At 40.4% G+C, this 12,534-nt stretch overlaps 1 protein-coding gene across 15 annotated transcripts in view; it reads left to right on the top strand.

Moving 5' to 3' along the window:
* gpatch8 (G patch domain containing 8) overlaps positions 1-12,534 on the top strand; it is a 150,224-nt gene that overhangs the window by 70,971 nt on the left and 66,719 nt on the right. For 9 of the 15 annotated variants that reach the window (XM_085966231.1, XM_085966235.1, XM_085966238.1 and 6 more), the window contains one exon: positions 1,474-1,560. The exons of the other annotated variants lie outside the window; for them this stretch is intronic. In XM_085966231.1, the coding sequence (XP_085822357.1) occupies positions 1,474-1,560 (87 nt within the window). The remainder of the gene's footprint in view (positions 1-1,473; positions 1,561-12,534) is intronic. 15 annotated transcript variants of the gene reach the window in all.

Genomic DNA, 12,534 nt, shown 5'->3' with positions numbered 1-12,534 from the left:
CCATGACACAAACTTATTTGTAACGTTAAGTTTCATTTTATTAAAAAATGAAAACACATTTCTGCAAGGTTGAGATGCCAAATTATAACTCTTCCAGAAAAATAAATAAGTGGAAGTCAGAAAATGGGTAAGTATTTGCCCTGAATTGAAATGATTCTTTTACACCAACCTTTTAAATTATCAGTTATGGAAATTAAAATGTTGTGCTTTTGAGAAATTTATCCTTTTTAGATTTTTATGTGGTCCTATATTTTCTTTAATTCAATACACTTAGGGGTTAATTTATACTGATTGTCATGATGAAAGTTGAAGATGTGTTTAAAAAAAGAAAAGAAATGCTATTCCAGTCACTGGGCCGTCCTCTGGAAACCTTATGCCTAGTTCCCTCTGGCTTGACACTTTCCCTGTTCCCTGCACTTCAAAAAGCTTTTCCAAACTCCTGTCTTCATCCTTGCTTTCGATCTGCCCACCCACTAATGTTTGTGTCACTCCCATCAGTTTTCCTTCCTGCTTGATTCCCATTATCTCTCCTACCTTGTAAAACACTCTTGACAATTCTCTCTGAAATATAAATTGTATTTCCACACCCCCTCCCTAATATTGAGTTACTTTAGGATTCTAAAACTGCTCCACCGCTTAATACAAGTTCAGCTGTTGAAGTCTGTGCTCTAAAATGATTAATTATACAAATTACAGTCTTGTGCCAATCCATCATCTTGAACTAATATCCAGTAGTACTGTATAAGATTTTAAACCATTTGAACATGTACCATCACAGATGGGTATGGGAAGAAGTTCGAAAAAATACATGTTCACTAGTTTTGGCAGTTGATTGCCTGACAGACAAACAGGTGATTGACTTCAGGTCCCAGGTTTGCTTATCTTTGGAATCTGTGTTTATATTCCTATAGAGCAGCTTCATCAATTCTTGGCGAGATCATTAGTTGGAATGCTTATGGAAGCAGCATGTAATATCGAAAGCTGATTTTGGCTATCATCCACCTTGAATAACACCTCCATTGTTGTTCAGGTCTTGCTGCATATCTGAGGAGCTGCGAACCACCCACCTTGGTCTCAGAATTGTGTAGAGGAGTCTTCATCCTTCCCCTCCAAACTCAGAATCATTGCGCAGCTGAGGGGAAATGCCTACAAAGGGTGAAAATGGGGGTGGGGAAAGAATAGAACAGATTAGTTAGGTAATCATTTGGCAGATATGCCATATGTACTTTAGCAACATTTGGTATCATTCATCCCCTAAATAAAATTACTTTTTAAAATAAAATCAATCAGTCCTGTAAACTTAAAAAAATCTAATTTAATTTGACGCGAGGAATGTTTTCCACATTCAGAATGGGTTGAATCAAGTGTTGATTTTTGTATCACTCCATTTATATTGGTGACCCACTTTACTAAAATGTAAATACTTTTTGTAATTACACAGTGACTATAACAAATTATTTTCTTTCCTTATAGCTTGATTATGCGGATGATGCAACAGAACGACGCCGTGTTATGGAGGTGGAAAAGCAGGACACTGAAGAACTCCGGCAAAAGTATAAGGTAATGAGTAGATATTTTCAGATGCTCTGCCGTGCTGAAGCTCTAGTGCCCCCCTTAATCTGTTCTCAATTTCATCAATTTAAAAATGAATTAGTAATGTGTGTGACAGCAGTGAAGCCCACACTTCAGAAAAGCTGGATAAGCAAAGTCGCAAAAATGCATGATTGTGCTTTCACATGTTCTCCAATTGTGGTCTCTCCGCTTAGGTCTGTAACCCATTATGAATACTACTTGTAATGTTGCATCTCCGCATTCTGTATTCAGAAATTAAACCCATTTTTTCTGGAAATGCTGAAAATTAGCACCAATTAATTTTTCATTATTACACTCGCTAAAACTAGCTCTCGAGTTAGCTAACAGTACTAATACTATTATGTTGGACCTGTAGTGTAAGACCTTACATGTCGCTCTTTTATAAAAAAAAAAAATGACATACAGTTGTAAAAGTTGAGAAATTACATTTTGATTTTGTGATTTCTCAATTGAGCCATTGGAGGGAAAAAAGGGTTCTTAAAAAGTGCTCACCTAAGCATTAAAATTAACACTATTATTCGTTGATTAAAAATAAATGCTGAAATGGTGGTTTTATGTTCTATGTGCACAATTTGTTTTTCATTCTTGGGATGTGGGTGTCACTGGCAAGGCCAGCATTTATTCCTCATCCCTAATTGCCCTCGAGAGGGGGCTGGTGAGCCGCCGCCTTGAATCGCTGCAGTCTGTGTGTTGAAGGTGCTCCCACAGTGCCATCAGGTAAGGAGTTCTCGGATTTTGGCCCAGCGATGATGAAGGAATGGCGATATATGTCTAAGTTGGAATGCTGTGTGACTTGAAGGGACGCTTGGAGGTGATGGTATTCCCAAGCGCCTGCTGCCCTTCCCCTTCTGGGTGGCGGAGGGCGCGCGTTTGGGACATATTCATACGGTCCTACTCTGCGCTGAGTTAGCTGATATCAGCTGAGGTCGTGGTAGCAAGGTTGCTTTAATTGGTCTCCATACCATTGGATTTTGAAGGAGACTAGGCCAAGGTTCCAGTTCTTGATTGCTATCCAGTGATCCCAACTGGAAATGCTCGTACTTGTAAGCAAAATTAAAGCCCATGGGATTAAAGGGACAGTGGCAGCGTGGATACGAAATTGGCTAAGGGGCAGAAAGCAGAGTAGTGGTGAACAGTGTTTTTTGGACTGGAGGGAAGTGTACAGTGGTGTTCCCCAGGGGTTGGTATTAGGATCACTGCTCTTTTTGATATATATTAATGATCTAGATTTGGGTATGCAGGACATAATTTCAAATGACACAAAACTCAGAAATGTAGTAAACAATGAGGAGGATAGTAGCAGACTTCAGGAGGACAAAGACAAGCTGGTGAAATGGGCAGACACATGGCAGATGAAATTTTTTGTTGTTGATTCATTCCTGGGATGTGGGCTTCGCTGGCAAGGCCAGCATTTATTGTCCATCCCTACTTGCCCTTGAGAAGATGGTGGTGAGCCGCTTTCTTGAACTGCTGCAGTCCGTGTGGTTTTTGTAGCGGTTTGGTACAACTGAGTATCTTGCTGGGCCATTTCAGAGGGCAGTTAAGAGTCAACCACATTGCTGTGGGTCTGGAGTCACATATAAGCCAGAGCAGATAAGCACGGTAGATTTCCTTCCCTAAAGGACATTAGTGAACCAGATGGGTATTTACGACAATCCGATAGTTTCATGGTCACCATTACTGATACAGGAAACTTTGTGTTATCCGGAGGCTAAATGTCCGGCAAGCTCGAGCCACCAGCAAAAATCAGGAGCCATTTTGTTAGGTTTTTTTTCTTCTCGTGGCTTTTTTTTCAACAGTCAGGCTCTGCAAAGCCTCTGTAGCTTAGCAACAGCTTCAGAGAGACGCTTCCAAGGCATGGGCCGACTGTTTAGAAGCTGTTGCTAAGCAACAGTGTTTGTTGTCAGATACGGAGATGAAAAGCTCCGTATGCTTCAACATTAACGCTGGTGTGTCCGGCAGTTTTGAGGGAACGGCAACAGCTCGGTCCCGTCGGTGCCGGATAGCGCACAGTTTCCTGTACTAGCTTTTTATTCCAGATTTATTTAAATTATCTGAATATTCCGCCGCTGCAGTGGTGGGATTTGAACTCGTGGCTCCGGATCACTAGTCCAGTAAAATAACCGTTATACTACCATTCCCGAAAGACGAAATTTAACGCAGAGAAGTGTGAAGTGATGCATTTTGGTAGGAAGTTTGAGGAGAGGCAATATGAACTAAAAGGTACAATTTTAAAGGGGGTGCAGGCACAGAGAGACCTGGGGGGTATATGTACACAAATCGTTGAAGTTTACAGGAAAAGCTGAGAAGACTGTTAAAGCAAAGCAAAGGATCCCATATTTTTTATTAATAGAGGCATAAAGTACAAAAGCAAGGAAGTTATGCTAAACCTTAATAAAACACTGGTACGGCCTCAGCTGGAGTATTGTGTTGAATTCTGGGCACCACACTTTAGGAAGGATGTCAAGGCCTTGGAGAGGGTGCAGAAGAGATTTACTAGAATGGTACCAGGGATGAGGGACTTCAGTTATGTGGTAAGTCTGGAGAAGCTGGGGTTGTTCTCCTGAGAACAGAGAAGGTTACGAGGAGATTTGATAGAGGCGTTCAAAATCATGAAGGGTTTTGATGGAGTAAATAAGGAGAAACTGTTTCCAGTGACAGAATGGTTGGTAACCAGCGGATTATGGTGATTGGTAAAAGAACTAGAGGCGACATGAGGATTTTTTTTTTCGTGGCGTGTTGTTGTTATCTGGCATGCACAGCCTGAAAGGATGGTGGAAGCAGATTCAGTCGTAACTTTGAAAAGGGAATTCGATAAATACTTGAAGGAAAAACATTTACTAGGCTATGGGGAAAGAGCAGGTGAATGGACTAATTGGAGAGCTCTTTCAAAGAACTGGCACAGGGGCATGATTGGTCAAATAGACTCCTTCTGTGCTGTATCAATCTATGATTCTATGGACATTGGGTGAGGCTAGGATCTGTAATGCCCACCATGATCAAATAATCTGTCAAGGCTCACCCAATAATTAGCACTTGAGCGAAATGGCAGAGCGTAGCTGGTGCTTGTGAAACACTATCCCAGCATGAGTTGTGAACGCCAGGACGGGACAAATTGGGGAGGAGAGGGGGGAAATGGCAAAATAATATTAGTACTCTGTGTGTGATGAGCATTTGTGCGTAAACACCGTTGTATTTGTTCAAACAGTGTGGACCATCTCATTGAGGCTTGAGTTTGAACACTGAGCATCACTATCAACAGCAATAACTACGACAGTAAACTCTTTCTTATCCGGCACCTACGGGACCAGGATGGTGCCGGTTGATGAAAAATTCTGGATAACAGAGGTTATATACCTACCAAGGCAATTTTTAACACAAACTAAAATAAAAACCACTGACTAACTCGGCCACCGCGGGAGACTCGGACTCGGCAAAATGAGTGCTGGATGGATTCGGCAAGGTTACCGGTTATCTATTTTGCCGGTTATTAAAGTATTCCGGATGATTAAGTGCCGTTTAAACAAGAGTTTACTGTGCTTGCATTTATATAGTACCTTTAGCATACAAAGTGTCTGAGTACACTTCAGAGCTGAAACGGATAGCAACTATTAGTAGCAGCTTTAGAAGAGATGATCAAAAACAAGGTGGAGAGAGCAGTGCCAAGGCAGAGGGGTTAAGAGAGGGAGTTTGAGTGGGGCTAAGATGGCTGGAGGCTCTGCCACTAGTGGTGGAACGGAGGGATGGGGAGTTGGAGAAATGAAAGGCACAGCTACGACATGGGGCTGGAGGTTGCAGAGGTAGGATGGGATGAAACTATGGAGGAATTTGTAATCAAGTTGGGTCAGGGAGCCAGTGGAAGTCAGTGAAGCTGGGGCTACTCGTGGAGGGAGGGGGACAAGATGCTGGCAGTAGAGGTTTGGACACGTTGGAGTTTGTGAAGGCTGCAGCTATCAGCTACATATCTTTTGTATCAAAACAGCAAAAACAAACTTGTGGAATCCTAATCGCATTAAAGATCTGTATAATAACACGAAAACATGATATTCATTGTATTAAAAGTAACTTTGAAAATTACTTTGATGCAAAAAAAGAAAGACTTGCATTTATATAGCGCCTTTCACGACCACCAGACATCTCAAAGTGCTTTATAGCCAATGAAGTACTTTTGGAGTGTAGTCACTGTTGTAATGCAGAACTATTAACTACCGTTATCAAATGGTTCAAGCCTGCTAAATGCAACAGGCCAGGCCAGGAAAAGTAAATGTGATAGTAGTGGCTTTAAATTAATCTGAAGGGTTTAGAAGATCAGGAAAATTTGCATGCAACTGGACTTGCAGAAAATGTTATTTACAGGTAGCTGTAGAGGATAGACAGACTAGAGGTCAGTAATTTGATTAAGAAATCAATTTGATGGTCTGTATTGAAAGATTGGAAGGAAAGCTTAAATGCAAGGTGATTAAGTATGTGCTCTGCTGTTGTGAGCAGAGAATGCGAGAGTTTTACGATGTGCAGGGATGATTATTATTTAATAGTTTGTATAGCACCGGAAATCAAGACAATGAATGGGCTTTCAAAAAGAATGCCCAGTCTAGCTAGCTCCTGATGGATACGTGCCTAATCCACTCCTCATTGTGACTAAGGTTTACAAAGTAGCTTTTGTGCAGCGCTAAATTCGTGAATTCTTGATGCAGGCTCAACATTTTTCCTATTTTAGTGTAGACCTAGTTGCCTCACGAGAACTTCAGAAATATTTTAATTATTGGAAAGTCTGAACTGAATAATCAAGACTTTCATTTTTTACAGGCCATATTGATTTGTTAATGCTGTGCATTGATTAAATATTGGAGCTGGGTTGAACATGCAAATAAATTAAAAGCTTGGTTCCCCACAATCTCATCTATTCATCCTTTCAATTTGTGAGATATCAATAGTTTGTATTTAACAGTCACTAATCATTTGTAGATGACTGGACCATAAAATCCTCACTTAACCTGTTTTTCAGTCCACATAAGAATGGGTTAAATCTTGTGGGGACAGTGCAAACCGTTTCTTTTTATGAAAGCTAAAGTATGTTCCACCAGTTTGTGAAATGTTTGGTACCCATAACCAGAACTCTGATTTTCTTTCAGTATGCAGTTTTGTACAAAGACATTTTGTTTGCATTTTACAGTTGGTCAGTACTGGGGTGACCTTCCAGGAATTTAAAGTGCTTTTTTTTTTGCAGGAATGAGATGTAATGAGAGTTTTTTAAAACTTGTATACAAATTGTGCCTTGTTGAATTTTGACTGGAGAGCTGTATGAATGGGTGGGGGAAGGTTGAGGACGTTTATCTGAGGCAGTGTTGCACTTGATGTTGCAAATAGCATTAGTAAAAATGACATTCACCAAAATGTCACCCAGTTATTTGACGATTCTTCATTCTGAAATGTTAATTGCGGTTAAGATGTCAGTGAATTATTTTGGATTTTTATTCAATGGATGTAGTGTTAAAGAATACTAAAACTAAATGGCAGCATTTTCCCCAACTGTCAGGTAAAACGTTCCTGTACAATTTATCTTCCTTTTAGTAAAAACTGCAGAATTATCAGCACGGTCATAGTGTTGGTATGCTAACGAGTTATTGACATCAGAACTGCAGTGAAATGCTAGTTTGTACCAGGACTGCCAGTTATAGACAGAAGAAAATTAGCATATACCTTTATGATTCGATTTTCAAAATAAGATTAAATCTAGGTATCAAACAGTGTATCGATAAGCATAGGTGGTAAATAGTGTAGGTGCATCATTGAACCATAACTGCAACTGTTCTCGTAGCATTAGGTAGGACATTTTTGTTTATGTTCAAATTGTGCTGAACTTTTATTCTGATCAAATTGAGCGATGTCAGTGCTAAGGAATGGCCCACTTCCTCGGAGAAGCCAATTGCAGCATCAAAGCGTTCCCAGGTCAAGTATAGATGACTACATTATGCTTAACCTCAAACTCAGAACTACATAATTGTAAATTTGTTGATTTCTTTGCAGCCTCTAAGTTTTTAGACTACTGTCAAATGTAGGCAATTAAGTCTACATAGATCGAGAAACTTGGTTGAGTCTGCCATACTGATTTCACATTGGACGCTTCTAGCTGTCAGAGAGAGATGACCTTTGTCTAGTGGTCTGGCTGGATTTGAACCCTGGTCACAAGTTCAACAGACAATGCACTAACCCTTATATCACCCAGTCACCTGGGAAACCTCTTTCATTCGGGGTTATTGAGAGTATAATTCGATGTCATGAGGGTAATGGACCAAAGAACCTTTCCTCCTTTAATTTTCATGTTTTTATATATTTCTAATAGATTGCAGCTATAATACAACTTTCTGTTTAAGGAATGTCATAGTGGATGTCAGTACATGATTGATGTCGCAGCTGGATCCTCTTTTAGACTAATTGTTTCAGGCCCAGACTACAGGGAGAGGCTCCAGCAGTATTGAATGAAAATGGGGAGTGGGATGGGGAGCCTTCCTTGGCCCGTGACAAATGTTGTAGTTGTAATAGCGATCGAGTCTAGGGGATTGCCTGGAGAGATTAAAGATGCAGGACACTGCCTGAAAGGATGGTAGAGGTAGAGACCCTCATCACATTTAAAAAGTACTTGGCTATGCACTTGAAATGGCATATCCTACAAGGCTACGGACCAGGTGCTGGAAAGTGGGATTAGGGTGGCGAGCTCTTTGTTGGCTGGCACGGGCAAGATGGGCCGGATGGCCTCCTGTGCTGTAAATTTCTATGATTCTATGACCCAAAAACTCGCCACCCTTAAGGGCATTCAAGGGATTACTTTGATATTGTGGGTGGTCTTGAATTTATCTTAGTCTTTACTCACTCATGGTACTCTTTCTCCATGTTTATAGAAACTTTTCTTAGCTCAACATGACAAAGTGCATGATTCTTTTGGGCTGGCTAATTATCCAGAGCATTTTCACCCGTGCAGATTGTGACGGTGGAGAGAATGTAACCAGTGCAAAGTTAGGCTTAAAGTCAATGCTAAAGGCACTTGTGAGCTGCCTGACATTCTTTTAATAATTCTACAATGATCGAGCTAAAAAGTACCTTGTAAATGACAGAAAACCGACTCCAAAGGCCATTGTCCCAGCTAATCGAAAGCCTAAATTGTAAAGATTGACCTAATTATTTTGCAGGTGCAATTAGGTGCTAGTCTTGAGATTGGTTCGTGCAATGTGCATTTCCTTCAGGTGGTACCCCATTTGTGTAGCCTAACTGAAACTTCAATTTTGCTGCCCAGTTGAGAATTCTGTGCATGTATATCCTGCCCACTCCTGACTTGCAATGAAACTTCACTGTTGCAGCGAAGTAGAAACTGCTTTGCTGCTATTGTATAGGTGCAGTATAGATGCACTCTTCAGATACATCAAACCCTAAAGTGGTGCAACCGGATCGCTGAACTTGGCTGTGACCCCCTTGTGCGTAACAGGTAAATCTCTTGTAAATATTTATCCAAATGTATAAATTTTCGAAACCAACTAACTATAGTTCTCCTAATCCCTGATCATTCTCAGCAAAATGTATAAAATTATATTATATGCTGCTGAGAAAAGTTGTGCAATCATAGTATGATAACAGCACAGAAGGAGACCATTCAGCCCATCATGCCTGTGCCGGCTCTTTGAAAGAGCTCTCCAATTAGTCCACTCCCCTGCTCTTTCCTGATAGCTCTGCAATTTTTTCCCCTTCAAGTATTTATCCAAGTCCCTTTTCAAAGTTATTATTGAATCTGCTTCCACCACCCTTTGCAGGTGGTGCACTCCAGATCATCATAACTCGCTGCGTAAAAAAAAAAAAAATCTCGTCTCTCCTCTGGTTCTTTTGCCAATTACCTTGAATCTGTGTCCTCTGGTTACTGACCCTTCTGCCACTGGAAGCAGTTTCTTTATTTACTCTATCAAACCCCTTCATGATTTTGAACACCTCTATGAAATCTCCCTTAACTTTTTCTGCTCTACGGAGAACAACCCCAGCTTTTCTAGTCTCTCCATGTAACTGAAGTCCCTCATCCCTGATACTATTCCAGTAAATCTCCTCTGCAACCTCTAAGGTCTTGACATCCTTCCTAAAGTGTGGTGCTCAGAATTGGCCACAATACTCCAGCTTGGGCCTAACTAGTGATTTGTAAAGTTATAGCATAACTTATTCGATTTTGTACTCTATTTATAAAGCCAAGGATCCCGTATGCTTTGGTAACAGCCTTCTCAACTTGTCCTGCCACCTTAAAAGATTTGTACACATAAACCCCCAGGTCTCTCTGTTCCTGCACCCCCTTTAAAATTGTACCATTTAGTTTATATTGCCTCTCCTCATTCTTCCTACCAAAATGCAGCACTTCACTCTTCTCTGCATTAAATTGCATCTGCCATGTGTTTGCCCATTTCACCAATCTGTCTGTCCATCTGAATTCTGTTACTATCCTCCTCACTGTTTACTATGTTTCCAAGTTTTGTGTCATCTACAAACTTCGAAATGATGTCCTATATATCCAAGTCCAGGTCATTAATGTATAACAAAAAGAGCAGTGATCCTAATACTGATCTCTGGGGGACACCACTGTATACCTCCCTCTGGTCTGAAAAACAACCGTTCACCACTACTCTCTGCTTTCTGCCTCTTGGCCAATTTCATATCCACGGTGCCACAATCCCTTTAATCTCATTATATAAATAATTGCGGTCGGAGGCGTACCTCATACCTCCAGAGTACGCCTCTGACCGGCGAAATATTTCCGAACAACTTCTTGGCTCCACAGTTACGCATTGTTCGGGTCCTGTGCCTCCAGGCATAGGCCTGCATAAAGGCCCACGGATCTGTGGGACGCAGGCGGTTCAGAAGCATCCCTGGGATCACATGGGCCAGGTTCTCCAATGAGCAAGGAGGATTCCATTGCAGTTATTTCTGAACGGAATCCCCTAATGACATGCAATGGAATCCCCAAATAATGAAACAATTTAGACAACTCTTAATAAATATAAATATTCTGGTTTTCAAATTTAATTAAAATCCCCTTAATTACACCAAATACAATAAAAATGTAATTTTTTGAAAAATAATTTTAAACATTTTAATCCGGGCCAATATTTGTATAAACTAATTTTTAAGTCATAGTCATAACAGCACAGAAGGAGGCCATTCAGTCCACCGAGTCCGTGTCGGCTCTCTGTAGAGCATTTGTGCTTGTGCATCATTTTTAAAAATTACTTTTTAATTTAAGTTTCATATCAACCCTTGCGCTGTTGAGAGCAGGCCCTATGCCTGCTTTTTAAGCCGTAAGAGTTTCGTGGGCAATTGCTGGGCAGTAGTTGGGCAAGTAGTCCAATTCTGCGCCAGCAAAAGTGGTTTCTCTGTCGGTTCAATAGATCTGTCTGGGCGTACCTTGTAAAATATTCTCTCTCTCGTTCTGTACTCCTTGAAATTCAGGCTCAATATGAAGTACTAAAAAGATGTGGGGGAAATTATAGATATGATTCATAGATCTGCTTTGACATAGTCTCTTAGTGGATTCTTGTTCTCTCTTTTTGCTCTCCTTATTCTTGCATTTGTTCGTGCAGTATGCGATTTATAGAAAAATGCTGTTTTTACAAAAGCCTGTCGTATATCTTTTAAAAATTCCATTAGGTGGTGCTGTGTATACTCTGTACTCATTTAAGTGAACAGTTCTGTTTTCTTTTCCAAAGTGCATTGGCTTTTGTTGTGGATAATTATTCTTTTTGCCTTGCAATCAAGTAAGGTGTGAACGCCACTCAGACTTCAGTGACTGCTTGATTATTAAGGCTAATAAATTGGGTTAGTAGCACTAGTCTATTATTTAGAAACAGGAAAGAAATTTATTGGGTGAAAGCAAATTGCTTGTGTGGTGATGGTTTTTACAGATCCCCACAATTTTTGTGATTTTGGCTGTCTTTGGGCTGATGTTGAGAAGCCAGATGTTTCTTAAAAAAACGGGAAGGGTCAGAACCGAGTTCTTGTAGTCGGCTCAAGGCAGGCAGAGAGTGGAAAATGTACAGTACTAGGGGCGGGGGGAGGGGTATAAACTGTTAAGCAATTTAAGAAAAAAGCTAACAATTGTTTGCTGTAGTATACCAAAGCTGTTAACCTAAACATTTCACATTTTCTTCCAGAATGATGGAGTGGCAGGAGGTCTTGCTGTGTGTAAAACTGTATTTTCTACAGTCATCACTGTTTTGTTTATGTTTACTGACATGACTTTTAATAGAAATTTGATGTCATTCTTATGTTCCAGTAAATTTAGAACTGATTTCAGGCAAACTTCAATGAAATAATGCTAAGTATTTAAAAAGAGGCAAAACAGTAAGCTATTCAGACCTTCTTTTCTGAGACTTGGGCATTGGTGTAGCAATGAAGACAAATGCATGAAGGTGATTTGTTGTTCGCAAGGTTTGACTTTATGTTCTGCAGGAGGAGATTGGTGAATGACCTATAGAATTAAGCAACATCTTGCGCACTGCTTTGTTCAGTGAAAGTTCTGGTGGATACTTGGGAAGGTGAATGATTGTAGTGTAAATAATGGGGGTTTCCAATTTAGATGCCACATTGGGAGAGTTAATGAGCCTCAAATTGCTGCAATGGTGTGTTTGGTGGCGAATGACGTTAATTAGACTTTTATGCTCACCATTGACATCGCACTGTATTTGCACCGCAAATTGCTATAACGTCGGTCTGATAACGGCATAGCAATGTCAGTGTCACATCCTCCAACTCCCTTCCACTATTTGTGGTGGTCTGTAGTATACCCGTATTAGGGTGATGGGTCCCTTATTATCTTTTCACTCAATCCCTATGGATTCTGTATCTATCTTACTGCTAATTTTTTTTCTTCTGCCATTATGTTACCTTTAACTAGTACAGCTCGTCTACCTCCCCTCT

The sequence above is a fragment of the Somniosus microcephalus genome, chromosome 24, assembly GCF_052327205.1.
Source record: "Somniosus microcephalus isolate GS21.2 chromosome 24, FLI_Smic_1.0, whole genome shotgun sequence".
Lineage (NCBI taxonomy): Eukaryota > Metazoa > Chordata > Chondrichthyes > Squaliformes > Somniosidae > Somniosus > Somniosus microcephalus.
Note: the sequence above shows the minus strand (reverse complement) of the source record. Positions and strands in the feature narration are given on the sequence as shown.